General features: G+C 40.2%; 3 protein-coding genes across 4 annotated transcripts; 1 reads left to right on the forward strand and 2 right to left on the reverse strand.

Moving 5' to 3' along the window:
• Positions 1-370: 370 nt before the first annotated feature.
• Positions 371-3,030, reverse strand: LOC115400947 (histone H3.3). Its single transcript, XM_030109032.1, has 4 exons — positions 2,884-3,030; positions 1,693-1,836; positions 1,354-1,507; positions 371-1,244 (listed from the first exon to the last, which is right to left on the reverse strand). The coding sequence occupies exons 2-4, from the start codon at positions 1,818-1,820 to the stop codon at positions 1,116-1,118; spliced, it is 411 nt and encodes a 136-aa protein (XP_029964892.1). The 5' UTR covers positions 1,821-1,836; positions 2,884-3,030; the 3' UTR covers positions 371-1,115.
• Positions 3,031-5,056: 2,026 nt separating this feature from the next.
• On the reverse strand, positions 5,057-7,792 carry LOC115400948 (histone H3.3). The gene is made up of 4 exons (XM_030109033.1): positions 7,643-7,792; positions 6,464-6,607; positions 6,086-6,239; positions 5,057-5,976 (listed from the first exon to the last, which is right to left on the reverse strand). Exons 2-4 carry the CDS (start codon positions 6,589-6,591, stop codon positions 5,848-5,850), a joined length of 411 nt encoding a protein of 136 aa, XP_029964893.1. The 5' UTR covers positions 6,592-6,607; positions 7,643-7,792; the 3' UTR covers positions 5,057-5,847.
• A 454-nt stretch (positions 7,793-8,246) lies between these two features.
• nop53 (NOP53 ribosome biogenesis factor) lies at positions 8,247-16,173 on the forward strand. Of its 2 annotated transcripts, none has more exons than XM_030109030.1 (12): positions 8,247-8,515; positions 9,435-9,511; positions 9,622-9,721; positions 11,623-11,825; positions 12,752-12,807; positions 12,910-13,005; positions 13,139-13,240; positions 13,334-13,501; positions 13,656-13,831; positions 14,658-14,724; positions 15,091-15,167; positions 15,309-16,173. In XM_030109030.1, exons 1-12 carry the CDS (start codon positions 8,319-8,321, stop codon positions 15,367-15,369), a joined length of 1,380 nt encoding a protein of 459 aa, XP_029964890.1. In that variant the 5' UTR covers positions 8,247-8,318; the 3' UTR covers positions 15,370-16,173. The 2 variants fall into 2 exon arrangements, with proteins under 2 accessions (XP_029964890.1, XP_029964891.1); XM_030109031.1 differs by having other exon boundaries at positions 9,625-9,721.
• Positions 16,174-20,299: the final 4,126 nt, after the last annotated feature.

Below are 20,299 nucleotides of genomic sequence, written 5' to 3' on the forward strand. Positions count from 1 at the left end.
CAGCAAACATGACTGGGATTACGGTTGTTAGTCATGTAACATTGATTTAGTTTACGTTTCAATCACTTCACTTTTTTCAAATCATTTTTAAACTTTGAGAACTTTTGGTTTTTATAGAAAGTTACAAACCTTGAAGCTTTGATATAAAATGCCACTGCTAAAAAAAACAAGATCACTGACACCAATGTTAAGCTTCCAGGTTTAGCTTTTAACATAATTTTATGAACCTAAGTTGAACACCACAAAAAACAGCTGAGTTGAAACTCCGTGGTCAGTTGGGAAGCGAGTGTCGAAAAGAGGATCGGTCTTTGGTGTCAGAACAAGTCAGTAGCGTCACATTTCAGTAGAAAAAATAGTTCAAATCTGTTTGTTTTTGTTCTCTGGTTTTCAATCCGATTCATCCCCCCATCTCTGTATCATCCACAAACATTGTTGAAGTTCTTTTTTGTTTTGTTTTTAAATCCCATGTGTGAGGCTTATTTGGAAGAAAATAAATCTAAAATGAAGGATGACAGCAATGATGAATATGATAATAGCAAATCAACTTCTCCAAAGTTGCTGATGGACTGTATACAATTTTCTGTGGCGATGAGGGCAAACACTCAGGCAGACACACACGCAGGGACAGACAAATCCAGCCTCAGGTTCCGCCAGCCTGTGTCTGAGTGGAGGCAAAGAAGTGGAAACAGAAGAGGACGGGTGTGTTCTTCTAGCACCCTGCTGCACAGATGAGAGCAGAATCCTCCGCAGCAGATAAATACCTGTCCTCTCCCAGTGTCTGTCCCTCCTAAATGCACTGTTCCAGTTCCACTGTTTTCCTCATGCTGTCCGCAGGAACGATGGAAACTAGGAAACGTGTGCTTGAGGGGGACCTCATCACCAAAGACACGGTACATGCACAAAAAGAGAGTACCTAGAAGTCTGCTGCCGAGAGCACTAAGAAAAACACGACTATACACTTTAATTATAATATAATCAGTTTTCCTCTACACACTACTAACACAGGGAGAAAGGAGAGAGGGGGAGGCCAGGGGCACAGGGACGGAGAGGTGGAGAGATGAAGGAAAGACAGAAGGAGGTGAAAAGGAGAAAGATCGAGAGGAAGAGAGTGCATTTTAAGCACGCTCTCCACGGATGCGACGTGCCAGCTGGATGTCTTTGGGCATGATGGTGACACGCTTGGCGTGGATGGCGCACAGGTTGGTGTCCTCAAACAGACCCACCAGGTAGGCCTCGCTGGCCTCCTGCAGAGAGGGAAAAGAAAAGTGTAAGTAAAGCCAACATGATTGAAGAGGACCGCCTTGTTCTGGCTCAAACAAGTAATTCTAGGAACTAAAATGAGTGGTTTTTAACCTGCAGAGCTCCGATGGCTGCACTCTGGAAACGCAGGTCAGTCTTGAAGTCCTGGGCGATCTCTCTCACCAGACGCTGGAAGGGCAGCTTGCGGATCAGCAGCTCAGTGGACTTCTGGTAACGACGGATCTCACGCAGAGCCACAGTACCAGGCCTTCACAAAAACATGAAGCACATTGTAGAACTGTGGTAAAACAGAGCATTCTTAGAAGAAATTATATTTATATGTGTCATATACACACAGTGCAGCATGTACAGTATATTAATCACTATTTAGTTAGTTTTGTTTCTGTGTGAAACAGTGAAACTATCTTTGAGAACCATATTCTGCAGGCTCACCTGTAGCGATGGGGCTTCTTGACTCCACCAGTGGAAGGTGCGCTCTTACGAGCAGCCTTGGTGGCCAGCTGCTTACGTGGAGCTTTGCCTCCAGTGGACTTACGGGCAGTCTGCTTGGTACGGGCCATGGCTACGACAGATCACCTGAGGAATACAAATAGCATTTAGAGTCTTTATAAGTGTAGAGACAGAGAAGTTTTTTTTTAAAGCACCTGACTTACTTCTTAAATTGTCATACAAAAAAAATTCACAGTAACATGGCAGAATATTTTATTCCCACACTGAACTTCAACATGAACTTATCTCATCATCCAAATACATACGGACTTCATCTGGGAAAAATTAAATAATCCACTGAATAATTTCCAAACTTTGAATTCATATCATTGACTAATTACAGCAAAAATACGATACCAGTATAAATAAGTTATACGTCACTAAGACCTGGAAAGAAAAATTCCCACTTTTTCGGGCCAATGAAGGAAAAACTGCAGTTATAACATTCACATTTAACTATTTGTCTACGTTCATTTTGTCCATGTTTAAAAATAAACAGAACTTAAATTAAGTTAACTTTTCAGTTAGTAAACATACGCCGCACTCATTTACGATCCGCGGACGTGCATCAATCAAACACCAACAGTTATTTTATTGGTTGGTTGGGCAAGTGCGGCTCAAAAATACAATCTGAGAGCCAATCGGCTCACAGAATCTGGAAAAATGGGCGGGCTCTACAGTTGCCTTCCACTGTTGCTAGGCCCGCCTACCTCGCTCTGATGATGGCGGCGGTTTAATGCGCAAACGGGATAAAGACCCAGGGCAGAAGAGCAAAGGAGTAGCACTAAACAACTCAAATTTTACGAACAACTGCTGAACCCGCGTGTCGGAAAATAGCTGAAGAACAGAGAAGACACTTCAGGGAACCCATAGATGGTGGCAAAGGGACTGAAGGGTCCCTAACGGCTGCGTAGAACCGAGCTGAACAGGCGCATTTATTTGAAACCGAATTTGCCCTCCTCTGAACAGAACAGACTGCGTTCCAGCGCCGCTCCGACAGCCGCCTCTGCTTATTTTCACACGACACAAATGTCATGTTTTACTCCACGAAATGCCGCTAAAGGTTTAAATACATAAAACTTTTAAAAAATAAACTTTGTTAACAGACGCGGTGGTACATTTCAGAAGGCTTACCGAGCGGAGAAGTGAGTAGAAGTCGTGGGAAATGTTTCGCTTGTCTCTATTTTCTTCTTCGTATCCACAATGGGAAGCAGCGTCCAGCGGGAAAATGGCCGCCGCGTCAATCATCGTCCCACAATGCAACAGTGTTCATTTTTACGGTTACAGCTCGAGACGAGTGGGACAACTCGTGAAGTTACCGGAACATACTTTTCATCGTTTTTAGTTCAGTGTACTTTGTGTTTTAGATCGAATGTACTTTATACCGTTTTTATGGGGAAGTTGAAAGAGTGTATTTTATAGTATTTATGTTCATTAGGACCTTATCTGAACATACTTTGTCGATTTTACCTGGACTTACTTTATATTGTTTATACCACGAAGTGCTTCTTATCGTTTTTATAACCAGGAAGTTACCGTAAAGTGCCTTTTATTGTTTTTACCAGAATCTGAGTATCTTTACTTAGTTTTTTTTTTTATGGGACATTCGCTGAATGTATATTTTAAAATCATTTTTCCCCTTATTTATTATTTTTACTAGTATATTACCCTGATGTACTTTGTCATTTTTACTTGAGTGTATTAAATCATTTTTGCCTAAATTTACTTTATATCATTTTTACCTGGATGATACCTGAATATCTGTCACTTTTTACCGGGACATTATCTGAATGTACTTTATATTTAATTTTTTTAACCTAAATGTCCTTTTTTAGCATTTTTATTGGGACATTACACAAATGCACTTTATATGGTGTTTATATTAGTTTTGTTTATATTGTTTTAATCAAGCATTTTCACACTTTTTTACATAAAGTGGACAAGCTGCCTCTATTGTATTACATTTTTTTATTTTAGTCGATAATAAAATGACAACTTGCCTGGAACAACAGTAGGTGTCATCAGAAAAGTTACTTTACACCAAATAGATGCTCAAATGTGTTTCAGACGTGCTGACCTTCATGAAAGTCACAAAGCTTTGATTATAAATCATTGTTACACTATTTTTTAAGATGAGAAATAATCTTTTTTAATATTTAGCAAGGATTTAAATGTTAAAAGATGAGATAAACAAAAAGCCTTTTTTTTGCTTTGAGATGTAAGTTGGAATTCATACAAAAATGGGTCTGAATTCTAACATTAATGTCAGACTAAAAAGGCCAGAATTTTGACTTCCATTAAGAAATCTCAGGTAAAAATGTTCAGAATTCTAAAATAAAAGTGTCATAGAAAAATCTTTTTTAAACATTTTTTGGCGTCCCTAATTTTCTTCTTCACATTGAAACACTGTTATGAATAGAAATGTCTTTTGCACATAAAACTAAGTTATTGGTTTATTTCATCAATCCCAAATATTCCCTACTCCATCTACTAATATTGTATGTAAAAATGTATATTGCTTTGCTTTGTAATGACAAACAACTATACAAATTCTTCACAAGTGCTATCTTGATCTTATCACTTCAATTTTTTCTTAGCCTAGTTTGCCAATATTAAATTCAACTTTTTTTATAGTGCCAATATTAATTAGTATTTCTGAAGCACACATCCAAATGCGTATTGAGAATTTGTCATTTCAAATACATATGAATCATCTGCCCAACAATGAAGTCCACCTGCACCTTGCCTTGAGCTTTTTTTTCCAATTTGTTTGTTAAATGCAAAGTTATTAGAGTATTTGAATTTACACTGGTGATATATCTAAAGATGTTTGATTGTATAGGGTGAAGCCATATCTTTAGTGAAAACAATTTGTCAAGCATCTACTTGCTTTGCTTGAATATCATTAAAATTAAGTGAACGTGTTAAATGGAAATCTCCTGTTAAAATGTTTTCACTGCACGATTACTTTTTTTTTACTTTTGAGCATCCTTTAATGATTGAAGACCTCTGAGCTATATATATTTGCTTTTAGACATTACCTTCAAAGGTTAATTTCTGAGTTGCATTATGAAAATTAAACTTCTTACTGTTTTGTAGCCCTTTCATTTGAAAGTTCTCAAAAAGTTTTAAGGAGTTTGATTTTTTTGTTTAATAAAACATTTTGTAATTTCATCAATGATACATCTGATAGTTTTTATTACTTTGAATGTGACAAAAAGTGTACACAAACTTTACTCAATGTGTCTTATGAGTGCTTATGCAACTTCAATATTTCTCCGTGTCCCAACAGACTCTTACATAGACACCCTTTTTAACCACAATAATCAGTTTATTATGTATGTTTGTGATTTTCCGAGTACAAATATTTTGCTCTTAAAAATGAATGAAAACATAAATCAAAAACACTGTAGAAAAAAAAAGGTTATCATACCAACCTGAGAGAGGAACAAAAAAAGCCAAAACATTACCTACCAATAACATGGCTGAAAAATCAAAACATGATCAACATAGGTCTGCTACATATATGCCGCTTGTAGTCTGTCAAACCATGCAGTGTCATCATAGCACAATGACGTTTCTAATTGACAACCAGAATCAATCTTTTGTATTTTGATACATCAAACAGTAACAGTAGAAATACACCATTGTTGTAAAAAAGAAAACTCACTACTTTTACAACAGATTCCAAATGAAAATAATGCAGAAATGAATCAAAAGACCCATTATATCAATTTATGTGTCCGTCTAAAGATGAAAATGTCTGAACCTTAATGCTAATTCCTATGGTCATTGCAGATCACACACTATTCTTGGCTTGCTAAAACACCTTATTCATGGACAAGGCATTCCTGTGTGCATACTAATTACAACTGATGAGTTTTACTGTGATTCAAAGTTTGAAACATACATGAAGATACCTCTAAGAAAATCTGCTAATAGTAGCACCAAAGAAGACATAATCACACATTTACGGTTATCACAATCATATGATATATAGAACCTCAAACCAAACTACTAACTAAGTATAGAGGAAGGAAAGGGAGAAACAAGTGGCGAAGGGGGACAAGAGGACAGGATATAACTAAGAAAACACTTTTAAGCACGCTCTCCACGGATGCGACGTGCCAGTTGGATGTCTTTGGGCATGATGGTGACACGCTTGGCGTGGATGGCGCACAGGTTGGTGTCCTCAAACAGACCCACCAGGTAGGCCTCGCTGGCCTCCTGCAGAGAGGGAAAAGACAAGTGTAAGTAAAGCCAACATGACTGAAGAGGACCGCCTTGTTCTGGCTCAAACAAGTATTTATACGAACTAAAATGAGTGGTTTTTAACCTGCAGAGCTCCGATGGCTGCACTCTGGAAACGCAGGTCAGTCTTGAAGTCCTGGGCGATCTCTCTCACCAGACGCTGGAAGGGCAGCTTGCGGATCAGCAGCTCAGTGGACTTCTGGTAACGACGGATCTCACGCAGAGCCACAGTACCAGGCCTTCACAAAAACATGAATCACATTGTAGAACTGTGGTAAAACAGAGCATTCTCAGTAGAAATTATATTTATATGTGCCATATACACACAATAACACTACATTTAAAGCTTGTTTAATGGAAAATCTAACTTAAACTTTTAAAAATCCATCACTATTTTGTTGGTTTTGTTTCTCTGTGACCTAACAGTGAAACCAGCGTTGAGATCCGTATTTATCAGTCTCACCTGTAGCGATGGGGCTTCTTGACTCCACCAGTGGAAGGTGCGCTCTTACGAGCAGCCTTGGTGGCCAGCTGCTTACGTGGAGCTTTGCCTCCAGTGGACTTACGGGCAGTCTGCTTGGTACGGGCCATGGCTACGACAGATCACCTGAAGAAGAGGCAAATATTTTGGCATTTTACATCAGAAAAAAAGGCAAATCCTGTAGGGCTTTCTGGTCTGACCGTATAAGATATTATAAACAACACTTATTACTTTTTTTTACTTAAACTAAGTTTGAATGAAGTAGTAAAGACAATTTTATTGTCAAATTGAAATTATTGCTGAAATTGTTCAGTAAACAAAACATATTAAATTATTTTTGCAGTTGTATTTCCCCAAATATAAAATATCACTGTCCAAAAGAAAAGATTTTACTCTTTAGATTAATTGTGGGATTAAAAAAAATATCCGCATCACTTCAATTTCTTCAAATTTTGTCCTGAGAGCTTATGCAATCGCTACAGGTTGAGTGGCAGCGGGTACACCGAATCAGAGAAAACGTTTTTATCAGGTAAACCAATCAGATTACGTATACGGGCCTTGGGGGCGGGATGTTGTCAATACTTCGACCACTCATCATACGAGGTTCGTGCTTCAAACCACGCCCCTTGCGCAATGAAGAAGGGTTCGCTCGTTTCTTCATATTGGGCTCGCCGGTTGAGCACAAGTCATGTTTATTTTATTCAGAATGAGCTATTTTAAAGGAAAACCGGTCCGCCCCGCCCCCGCCGGCTGCGCGGTGTATCTAATCCAGCGAACCCAAAGATGATGGCTGGCGACTGGCTTGAAGAATGTAAACGGGAAGGAAAAAATCGGTGTACCAAACGAAGAGGGTGATGATAAAAACGACGGAACAACATAAAAACTGCCGCACCAAAGTGGAATTTACTTTTTGGAGATGATACTAGACATGTCGAGGGATCCATCCGTGAACGATATTTTGTCAGATGACCCCTCACTTTGGGCGCATTTCCGAGTCAAATTCGAGCGGATCAGAAGTGCTTTTTAGGTCCCCGACTCCCCGAGCAAGCAGATAACAGCTCGTTTTCTTTTTCACCGAAAATAAACGAAAATACACTTCAATTCCACATTTACACGACGTTAAACGATAGATTGAAGTTGTATTCAAATAGTGATACTCACCTGGGAAAACTTTCTGACAGATTGCCGCTTAAAAATGTGGATTTATTGTTGAGTGTCTAAAGCGTTGTTCTCGCTATAAAATGAAGGGAGGAAAAAAAAGAGAAAGAACACAGGAGAGCTAGAGGAGACACGTTTCCCATCATGCATCTGGACAAACATATTAACCACATGCTGCAACATGACAAATTACAACAACACTAACTGGAAATAATGTTAAAGTAGTTTTTAATATTATTCCTTCTTTATTTACACCCCTATTACTCCAGTCATGTAAATATATTATAGTATGTTCAGCAAAAGCACCAACCATGGCAAGAAGAAAACTAAACATAATTCAACTTGAAGGTTAGAGTTTAGTTCCTTCAGGAGGACTTTTAAACTATATTTAAAGTTTTTTTTATTGGATTTATTTTATTAATAGCATAATACAATTTATTTTAAACAAACCTTTTGTGTCTCCATTGTTTCAATTTGTGATTAAAATCCACGTTATGGCTGATTAAAAATGTTTTGAAAATTAAAAGGTATTTTAAATTATGACACTAATAAACAGTTTTACACAATATAATGCAAATTTACTGCGTTTACACCGTCCGTCCTGCAGGGGGAGAAACTGACGTCACCACAGCACCAGAGGGGAAGGGAAGAAGAGTCACGCTGTTTGTCCTCCCCCAACATGGCGGCCGCCAAGCGAGTGAAACGCGTGGCCGCTTCACAGCCCGGTTTTTTAAATTTAAACGCATCTGCACCGTCGGCCAGCAGTCGAAGAAAACGAGTAAACAAAAACAAGAAGAAGAACTGGAACAAACACAGCGACGTAAACGATGTGGAGGACTTTCTGGAGGACATCCGGCATCAGGAGAGGACCACTGGGTGAGTTAGCCACGAGAGCCGACCACAGCAGAGGATTTTACTTCAACTCGCAGACTCTTTTATCTGGTATATTTTACCCTCACTTTGAAACCAGACCATCTTCTGAGAGCACTAGTTTCATATCAAAGTTCAGTTTTAAAACCGGGTTAGTGTTCTAAAAAATAAACCAGACGAGTGGCTGCTGCTTGTCGAGTTAGCTGTCTGCATGATCTGGTGTAAAAGAAACATGCTGGGTCAAGTTCCCCTTATCTATGTAGGCACTACTAACTATCCACTCATGTTCTCAACCCGGAATCTTTCCCAACAAGGCAAACATACTCTCATCTGCACTCATCCTTTGTAGCAGTTCATATCACCACTTGAATCTATTGTCTTTAAGCTGTAGTGGAGGAGCTGGAGCACCAGGAGAAACCCCGTGCTATTTCAGGGAGAAAATACAAACCCCATGGCGACACCTACACCTTCGGATGATCTAAGTTCTGATGCTTCTCATTCGTTCACTTTAGTGAATATAGCCTTAACCAGTCTCAAGTTTTTTTTTTTTTCACCGTCCACTGATCATCAAGTGTTTTGACCGTGAACACCCTTCCAATGATGGCCGGGCAGTGGTTGCCAGATCCTCCTGACAGCCAGATTAGCTCCTCTCTACTGTTCCTTAAGCAACAAGAGGATTTTAATGCTGTCTCTTCCATTGTAGGAATTGTAATCTTTTTCAGAAGACTGAATTCTGTATGGTGTCTTCAGTGTAAAAGTTATGCATTTTCTAAGGTAAATCAATAAATGTATCCTAATAAAACAATGCCTCAAGCTTTCAAACATTTAAAGAATGAAACAAACTCTACTAAGTATTTACAAACCAGCAAAGAACAATTGATATAAGGTTAGTCAGTTGTTTAACCTTATTGTTCATCTGTTTCAGAGGCCTGCTGTCTGAGAAGACAGATGACAGTTTGTTCTTCTTGGATATTGGGCAACCAAAGAAAGCTGAAGAGAAAGGTAAACCTGGAATTCCCTGTCTGTTATAAAGGACTAAATCAAGTTTTTTTTCCTTAAAATGGTATGTTTTCTGAGGTTGTTTGATCTCTTTATTTCTTTGTGTAAAACAGCAGAACCCGAAGAAGGTAAAAAACGAAAAGGAAAAGCGTCTCGCCCCCTGAGGATCGACCTCATCCTTCAGAACGACTCGCTTGTCCTGCCGCCGAAAGAGTCAGTTCCCTTCATAACGCTTTGTTTATGTCTGTCTTCAGGTTCAGTGATGCCTTGAAATGAATCTTTCAGCTTTTACTGTCTACTGCATTTTTAAAATCTGGACCAAATTTTCACTTAATTCTTCCGTGCGAGTGATTCACTCCCAGCTTCATGGGACAGTGAAAGTCATTTTTAAAATATCCAGGTAGAATTTCACACAGCTCTAAACTGTCAACACAACTTGTTTTAGATCAGTCATCTGCAAGCTTCATGACCAACGGAGCCATTTATACGACATTTCTACCAAATCAAATTTTCCCGGAGCCACAAAACACAATCAACTTTTGGGATGAGGCGAACACAGCTTCCAAAGTTTCAAATGTGTAGTAGTGTTGAAATATGTACAAAAAATGTATTTTTAAGAGGCTTTAGTAACAACGTTGGATGGCAAACATTTAAATATATTTCCAGCCGTTTTTGAAACTGATTTTAGCAGTTTCATCTTTCTATTTCAACATTTTTCAGACAAATTTCACATTTTGATTAGAAATACTTTATTTTTCCCAGAGGGAAATTCCTTTAAGCAATGATCCACACAGAATTAATAGAAAGAAGGTTGCGTATCAAGCACGGAGAAGGTTATAGTGTTTAATATAAACACAGAGGTGATAGAATCTTACGGCCACAGGAGGAAGGGACATTCAGCCACTTCAATCATTTAATCTCTTTTCTAATCAGTTTTTTGCTTGTTGTTGTTGTTGTCGGTTTTTTTTTTTGTATTTTTGGGGTTTTGTCTAATTTTAGAATTGGAATCATTTCAGCATTTTTTTAATTTAGGTATTTTTTTTTTAAATGCAAGAAATACATTATTTTGAAAATGATTTTTGTGTAAATTAAATTAAAATGATCACATAATGTTTATATAATTTAGTGAAAGCTTCAGGGAGCCACAGCAGAATTATAGAGCCGCAGGTTGCAGACCCCTGCTCTACATTCTTTTTTCCTCTAGATGGCAGTAATTCTCCTCCAGACTGCTGCTTCTGTCAAACCCCTCAGAACAGAATAATATGAAGCCCAATGGACACTTAAATCAGTAATAAATGGTGTACACAATTAACTTTCCACCCATTTTAAAAATATACTTATTCCTGTCAGAAAATAGTCGTCATGAAACTGGTTTAGTTTGCGTGACCCCTCGGTTCCACTCCTTTGAGGGAAATTGCTCACACTGCGCTGACCTTTTAATTAATGTGGCAGCACTATAATGTATGATATTCATATTCTGTGTACTGCTATAGTTTTCCTCTTAATCATGCGATGTTTTTCTGTGTAACATTGAGACTATTAAACTTCAGGTTTATTCTAATTAGCATCAATGAAAGCTGACGACAAGTGCACAGTTAAAATGTGAACTCATCAGGCTTTTTGCCCAGATGGGTCCCGGAGGGACTCCGTCTCTCGGCTGGCCTTTGGGTGGGGGGGGGGGGGGGGGGGGGGGGGGGGGTTTAGTGTAACTTCAATTTGATAGTTAACTTCCCATTTAACCCCATTGCAGCCAATGATAGCCTTAATAGTAGTGTTTTATGTGCTCCAAATTCTAAGTTATTCACATTGAATTTAGTATTTCACATTTCCTTAATATTGAGTGAGTGACTTGAGATGATTTTAAGTCTTATTTATTTGTGTATCCTGTGATGATCTCATCCTTGCGCTCCCAGCATTTCCTTCATGGGAATGTGAAGACAACACACAGGAGCTCAGGAGGCCGTTGTGTGAACGGCGTCCTGAGATCTGAGGATGTGCAAACACTCGGGACAAAGAGGCGTGATGCATTTAGTAATCATCCTTTTGCGCCTGTCAGATTTTCCTCACTTCCTGTTTCACACACTGAGCATCTCATCTGCCTTCCCCCTCTTCAGCGTGCTGGCTCACCAGACACCGAATGCCAAGAAGCTCCGCCGCGCCTCCCAGAGGGCCGAGCAGCTGGCAGCCAACGGCGTGGTGCCACGGAAGCAGAAACGGCTGCTGAACAGACGGCCCGTCGACAGAACGACCAAGAAAGCAGTGACGGAGGCCAACAACAACCCAGACAGAGACTATTACGACATATGGGGACAAGAACGTGAGTTTGAACCCCGTGCACCTGCATGCACGTGTCTCCCGTGATGATCCCATCCTTGCGCTCCCAGTATTTCCTTCGTGGAAATGTGAAGACCAGCATGGTGCTCAGATCACCGTTGTGTGAACGGTTTTCTGGGATCTGAGGACAGAAAGAAATGCATTAATTTGGGTTTTGATGATTATGTCAAATAATTTCTGGCTTTTCATGAAGCCAGACCTGCAACTTCTCTGCTCCCAGTGCAGGAGATGCAAACATTTTAGGATGTACTTGTACATACACTTATACATTTTTCCATTTGAAAGGAAGAAATTAGAAAAGTGTGTTTTTAAGCTGTGCTTTTACTGGTCGAATATCACACACATTACAGAAACATATTACAGTGGAATTTGTAGTGTTTTACTATCCATACCAAATTCACTCAAGTAGCATATAAACTGAAAACATTGCTTTGCCACCTAATTACAGGGTGTAATGTAATGAAGAGCATATATATCGACACAAGATGTAAGTGATATTCTGTAAGTGATATCTCCTCTCCAGTTACACTGGAATCTTCCTGCATTCCATTGGCCATAAAAGCCAAATCCTTATCTGTAAATAGCTTATTTTGTGTATTTGGGGAAAAGAGTTGATGAGAAAGTAAAAATGAAGTGCTAGAAAAATATGTGTTGGTAAAAAAAAAAATGACTTGCATTAAACTCATCCAATGCGTCTTGATCTTAAGTCTTTTGTTGTCTCACTGTAGACATTAGTGACCAATCATTAAAACTTACCGAGCCCAGTCTGAGGCTATTTCCCCTGAGTCCTGTTTATTAGGCTGCTTAGATTATTTTAAACACCATCACTAAAAAATGGGGCTCTGTACATGTTGGGAAGAAAAAAATCAGTGTTGAAGATTCAAAATTGACTTTGTGTTTCAACTGCAGCCAAAGATTCCTCTGATCCTTGGTATCTTCAGCAGACGGGCAAGAAGCGCGTCAAGGTGAGAGTAATAAGCTGTAGACAAGAAATCCTTGTTTTGTTGTTATCAAACGTTTTGTTATTGAAAGTTAAAGTGAAAGTAACGGCCGCCGTCCTTTCTCAGCGTCCAGAGAGCCTGAAGGAGAAGCCGTCTGTGCTTCCCGCCGTGGAGGTGATCGCCCCGGGAGGATCGTACAATCCAGACTTCTTCTCCCACCAGGTATTGTGAAAATCAATATACAAGCTGTACCATTTAAAAAATGTTGGATTTAGTGTGTTGTAGAATACGTTCACGGCCTTGTGTTGTGCTTTGGTTGAATTTGCAGTGACTCTCCCTCCCTCTGTGAACACAGGCTTTGCTTCAGGAGGCTCACGATGTGGAGGTGAAGAAGAAAAAGCAGGAAGACAAAATCGAGCGACAGCTGGCTTTCGACAAAAAAGACACGGCTACAGAGGTAAACATGACACATTCAGACAGCCTCTATCTTTTTTTCCCCCCCGTATTCATGCAGCTACTAACCAGTTCCTCCTTATTTTTTTTTTTGCAGGAGACGAAACTCCGCGAGCAGGTGGAGGGTTTGGTTGAGGAGGAAGAGGAGGATGAAGCAGAAGCAGCTACTAACCAAGAGGAGGAGGATGTTGCCGTGGGAGCCATCGCACTGGCTCAGAAGAAGACAGAGAAGCAGAGGAAGAAAGAGAAGGCACTCAAAATAAAGGTACGCACACAACTGTGAAAACTTCTTCTATTTTTTTAATGTGATTATTTTGTGTTTTTATATAAATATTTATACAAAAAAAGAAAATGATCACAGTATCAGCCTTGCCTCACCATGTAAACTCTGACCTCTGCTCTTCTTAACGTCTCTCCAGGAGCAGCAGCGACTTGCTGACAGACAGAAGACGGACCGGCAGCAGCAGCTCTTCCAGCTGCGCTCCATTAAAGCCTCCATCAAACAGCGGGAGCAGTCCACCAAACAGAAACAGATCAGCCGCAAAGCCAAGCAGGAGGCGCAGAAATCTCAGCCCAGACGCCTTGGAAAACTCAAGTACACACATCAATCTGTTCTTCTTTTTTTTTTTTTTTTTTTTTTTTTTTTTTTTTGTAATATGGCGAGAAGCCAAAACTGAAGAGGGTGTAAATTGTTGCAAATACTGGATATTTTCGTATTTTGTGTAAATTTTTGTTTTTTTAAACATTGAGGGAAGACTCATCTAAATTGTGACTGTAGTGAAATCTCTGAATAAGTCATCTAAAGCTAAAATATAGAACCATATTCCTGCCATGCAGAAACAGTAGAGGTCATTATTACATTATACATCACCCATATGTTAAGTTTCCATTCATTTTTATACATTTGCTTTATCAGTCTTAATTAAAGGGCCAGATGATGATCCCCACTGAGGGAGGGAGTCACCAGTTCATCACATGACACACAGACACAGCGCAGTTTTTATTACAAACTTTGTTTTTTTTGTGTGAATAAGTGTGAATTTGAGTGTTTGCCCCGTGATAAACTGAAGATCTGTCCAAGATGTATCCTGCCCTCGCCCATAGTAACCCGGCATTAGCTCCAGCGCTGAACGAAAAGCTCCTTTTATTACAATTCGTACTTAGATGACATAGATTTAAGTAGCTAAAAGCTATTATGCATTCACACTGCCGTTGGGATGATCTGACCAACCACACAAACAGCTGCTGGACATTAAACAACAGTTCTTTCCAAACAATTTACACTATTGTATGTACATTCTTTAAGCCTTAAAATTTGAGATTTGTTTTAATGGCAGTCAGCACTTGACGCTGTAGTTTCAATTGCCTGAATTGATTTTGTTTTTCAGCTTGTTAAATGACTTCTTCCTTCCTTTCAACAGATTCCAGCCTCAGGATTTGGAGGTGAAGCTGAGTGACGAGCTGGCCGGCACCCTGCGGCAGCTCAAGGTATTCCTTCAACATGTGCAGTTTTTCACCCTGACCTCTGCCGGCGAGGACGCACGCTTTTATCTGTAATGAGTTTGGTTCTGTGTGTTATCTTCAGCATTCTGTATTGTCTTATTCCGAGCTTTATCCTTTTCCTCTTAATGCTTCTCGACCCAGTTTCCCCACGGGCATCTTTTCACTTTCAAGTTGATGTAATTGCCTGTGGAGAACTCTCTTATCTCCTGCCGTTCTGTCCTTTGAATAACACTTAAATCAGCCTCTGTGGTGTGAATGGGATTTTATGATTTGGGTGGGAATTGTGTATTGAGTCTTTCACATGGCCTTATTTTTTTTTCTAACCATCCCTGTAATACTGCGTCTGTGCAGCCAGAGGGCAGCATCCTCAAGGACCGATTCAAGAGCCTCCAGAAGAGGAACCTCATTGAGCCAAGAGAAAGAGCCAAGTAAGGACCTCTGCCTTGCTCTTACGTAACATCTCATCAGACCTCCACCGTGACATATGGATTCATGAGGCGGATGCCGAGTAAAATGTTTCTTTTCCTTTCTTTCTTTTTCTTTTTTTTTTTTTTTTGTCTGTGTCGTAGGTTCAAGAGGCGGCTCAAGCTGAAGTACGTGGAGAAGAGGGCTTTCAGAGAGATCACTTAATGCTGAAGGATGGATCACAGGAGCTGAACGCACGGAGCAGAGAAACATTCAAAACCCACAAGTGCAGCACAATGGAACTGTGTATATACAAGATGACGACTGCTGAGGGTCTGCTCGACCTCTTCAGACCGTTAACAATGATTTATAAGCCGAGTGAAATCACACACGCGTGTTTTCTGCAGCGGATGGCCTTTCTTACAGTTTTCACCATCTTTCTCCTCTCCCAGTTAAACACAGTCAACATTATTTTTGTGCAAGTTACGTAACGCGACCCTTCCCAGCATAAGGTTATCAAAGGGGGTTTGTAGTGTGCAGCTGAGCCTGCCGAGGCCAAGTGTCAGTGTGTTACTACTCCGCTCATACATGAGTAAAGACTCTCAGCTTAGGCTAATAACAGGGTCGGCAGCCACATTAAGTGTTAATGTCCCCCGCAGGCCCGGCGTTCAGGCTGGTATGAAAGAGCAGTGTGATTGTTCTAGATTGCTCCTGCAGTCTCCAACACCTCAACCGAGAAATATATCCGGATTTCGCAGTGACAAATGGAAAGTTTTGTATGAGAATAAAACACAAACTGTTCTTGTGATTGTTTCTCCAGCATTGATCAAAAGGTTAACCTTGAATTGATTCCAAATTCCTTACTTTTTAATATTAATTTTCAGTGTATTTCCAAAAAAACATGGAGAAACCCATTTCCAAAATAAGCGTATTCCAAATAAATAGCTGATTAATTTTGAGTTTATGTAAAGATTGTTTTTCCTCCTCCACCTAGCACTAAAATAATAAATAGAACTTGGATGGGCTTGAGGAAGTTGGCGTGTGATAATTGATTCCATCCCGCTGGCTTAAAACCGTAATTGCCTTCAGTGTCCTGCTGGTGTGAACAAGGACTCACACATCTCACTCACACACACACACACCCATCACATCCCATGGTGCCTGGAGTGAGGCCAAAGCTTCTTATCCGTTAATCAGTGTGAAAATGTAATCTTTTACCTTCACAGTCCCTCGTAGCTGCTTAAAACCGTTCATCCGTCCCCCATCGCCCCCCCCACCCGTCAAAAGACAACAAACCCCTGATCACCTCCCGTTTCGGGGGGCTTATCAGTGTTTCCATGCCAATTACCTGCTGATGAATTAACCTGCCGACCCATAAAGCCGCGGGGGAGCCCCTGGGAGCCCCCCGTCTGTCACTCTCCATTTTACAGGATCTACTGCAGGATTGACTCTGGATGTGGCTGAAACGGGTCGCTGAGTGGCGGCCGACACACCTAATCCCCGCTCGGGTTTCAGACTGACGAGGGTGAATTTCATAGAGATGAATCACCTTCTTCTCACTGGTGTCCGTGTTTTATCTGCCCATCTTTTACAGTTTACACTTTACCCAGCTTAACTGATCTCATCAAATGCAGAGAGACGCCTTCGGTCAATTACTTGTCACTAATGTACCTTTAACGGATGTTTTTCGGCTGTAGGAGATGACATGCACACATTGGGACAGAATGCCAACACTACATAGAGTAGCCCTGTTTTTCCTCAATAATTTAGTATTTCAGAAGTGTGTGCCTGAGTGTGTGGGTCCTTGGAGAGCCTGATCTCATGCTGCCTTCCACCTGCTGTCAGATCCATAAGAAACTGGTGGGAAGTACAGCCTCAGAGGGATCCCAGTTATTTACTGTGCAAATGTAGAGAAGGATTTTAAACTGTTTTGAACTTATAAGTTTGTCTGAAACAGAAATTTTTAAAATCCATCGTATGTGATGCCAAACGTGAAAGTAAAATCTTAGTTTCAACCTTTGGTATTTCTACCCAACGATGAATAGTTTTATCTGCTTTTTTTAAGAGTTACAAAATTTCCTGTTTAGAGATTTCTTCCGTTGTCCCAACAGTTTTGGAATTGGAGATAAAAACATTTTAGATTTTAATCTTATGTTTTTGGTTGAACAAAATGGTGATTACTGATTTTATCATCTTAACTCCATGTAGCTGGTGTCTGCCGGTAATGCGAGTTAAATTTATTTTCTTGTATTCCTTTTTCTAGATCTACAGAGCAATACTTTTCTTGACAAACCACATTGATGGTGTCCAGATATGAGAAAACAGTTTTTTTTAGTGATCAATTATCACTTTACACCAGGTACTTTTACTGTAATCTAAAAACACAATAATATAAACACTTGGCTGTCACAGTCCAAACCTTTCCATTCTGACAGTTATTGGCAATGGATATTTAAAAAAAAAAAAAAATTAAAGGTACTATGTTGTCATATTGTAATTATTTTACCTAATTTATTTTAACATCATCTAGTAAATAAGAGTTGAGTGGCTCCTCTTGGCTTCAGCCTCCTCGGTGAACACCCCGTGTTGCAGCAGGGTGGAAGTGCTCATTAATTCATGAATATGAGACCTAATTTTATAAACTTGCTGGCTTTTTTTTTTTTTTAATAATTAAAATTTGGCTGGGTGCTTAATAAGACAATTTCATGTAACTTGACAAACCCAGGGTGCAGATTTAGTCCCGCTTTAAAGAGACTATCTTGCTGTAAATTTGGCTGCTGAGCTTCTGCTGCACCGCTTTATGGTTTCCTCCCCACAGAAACTGTCCATGCTCGCAGCTCTCTATGTTCAACACCAACATGACTTGCCAATCGCGATGAAATGAACTTGCTCTCGTTGGGCAGATGAAGTTAATGCGTTCACCATCTCAGCTTGTTAGCAAGTTAAAGTCTCCTAATAAGATTTGAAGGCGGAGTGCTACTAAAGCTAATGGGAATGTCGTTAGTTTTTAGACATTTAACTGCTAATCAAGGATTACAGATGCAGCGGTTTTCCTGTTGTCGCTGCACAGTGGTGTACACTGCTTTAGTGGTTAGAAAATGTCCCTCATAGTCCAAAAACATCCTAAACTGCCTTTAGATGTGTGTGTGGGGTTGTCTTGGTTTGCTGGATCAGGTCCAGCCACTGAATCGGATAAAGAGGATGAAGTTGACGGGAAGCATGTATAGACATATGTGAAATCCTGGACCAATGTCAATATACATCAGAAATATCAGGCATACATGTCGAAGAATGATGTGTTTTGACCTCATGACCTAATCTGATTCTTGCCCATCCGGTTGTTGTCACAACATTGATTTTGAAAACTACACACCAGGGCATTTACACCATCCATGTCTATAGCATATGTTTGAAAGGTTTAATTTAGCCGATGTTGTGTAACTGTTGCTTGTTCGAAGAAGTAGAGAATGGTCTTTATGGTGAAACAACGGAGCTTACTATCACCTTACAAGGATATACGGAGCTTACAGATAAATCTCAGTGTTTTCTTGTTCTTCCGTGTTGGAGACAGATTGCACTGTTGTGTCCCCCCCCCCCCCCCCCTCCCTTTTTTGCTGTTCTTGTTTCACGTGGGAGCCACGGTGCTGCCAGATTGTCTTGGCATGGGGTAGGACGGATTACGTGTGCAGCGCACTCACTCATTACCTCCTTCAGAATGGATTACTACTCCTCCGGCCCGCAGAGATGGGGAGTAACTGAGGAAGCCACTAAAAACACTGGGCTGCAGGCGTAGAGATGTCACTCTGTGTGCGACTGGATGCCGTCGTGTGATCGCAGGCTTGTCTGCGAGCGCAGTGACGAGCGCTTGCATGGCGGCCCACTGCCTCACCTCTTCAGTCCCAAATTGTGTAGCCGAGCACACGAGGAGGCACGTGGAGATATTAATGCTTTGTGCTGCGAGATGAATGAGGTCAAAATCTTCCCAGAATGCACCAGACGGGGCCAAAATGCTACATGAAAACAGGACTGATAGATTTGGATCATCTTGAAAATGAGGTACTTCATCTTAAAATGCTTATCCTTGCATCCAGCATGCAAACTCCCCACAGTAAAGCCCAGACTAACCACATCTGTCAAACACATCAGGCTCAAAACCTATTTCAAATCTTTAAATTGGTAATATTCACATTCATTATATGCCACTTATTTAAAGCATTCAGATCCAAATTAGTATGCTTCACTTATAATAAACATTTCTTCTAGCTTGTAATTAAACCTTCTGAACCTTTGTGGAAAAAAATGCATAGAGAACTACATGCTGGGGAATATTTGTTTTCTATAGTGGATACAAAAAAAATTCTTTCTCACACCAAAAAGGAATAATTCTTCGAAGGTAGATTTTTTTCTACATTAATTTAATGGAAATTAAAACTGAAACTGAACTGAGAATGGAAGTTATCACTGGTCCACTATGCTGGTTCTCCCCAATCCAGACTCATTCTTGTAAACTTTAACATCAACATATATTCGCTTAGCTTGCTGCAACCTTCTTTTTTTTGCAGTTGTCTTTGTAAAATTGAAATTTTCATCTGCCTCACTGGATCTCAGAGGAGGTGTTTTACAGAGATTCTGCGTCTTTTGTCTTATTTTTCCCCTCCGCTGTGTTTAGTTGAGTCTAGTTTCTCGTACCATCGGGGAGTCAGTCAGCCTTTTCACTGAAGGATCACGGAGCTTCCAGTAGGTATGAACCTCCTCACAGACTCAGGCCTACAGGCCATTCATTTCACTAAAGCACAACGTGATCTGTAAAGAGAATCAAGTGCAACCAGTAGAAAAAGTACTTCATTTAATTTTGCACAAGTGGCAGGGCATTTAATATGCTCTTGGCATTGGGTCTCTGGACACATGAGGCTATAGATGAAACAGGGCCATGCTAAAATTTCATATTGTCCTCTAATAATGTGGGTGCACCAATCTGTAAATGAAACTTTTGGTTCCATTCATGTTCGCAATAACAGTATGAAGGCAGCGCGGACCAGATCCAGGCGGACTGGCCTCCGAAGCGCCACATTCCTGCAGCAGGTTGTAACAGACCTGCACGATGGACGAGCTCCTGTTGCTGCTTTAGCACCATTACGCATAAGCTTTTGGTAAG

The sequence above is a fragment of the Salarias fasciatus genome, chromosome 14 (genome assembly GCF_902148845.1).
Source record: "Salarias fasciatus chromosome 14, fSalaFa1.1, whole genome shotgun sequence".
Classification (NCBI taxonomy): domain Eukaryota; kingdom Metazoa; phylum Chordata; class Actinopteri; order Blenniiformes; family Blenniidae; genus Salarias; species Salarias fasciatus.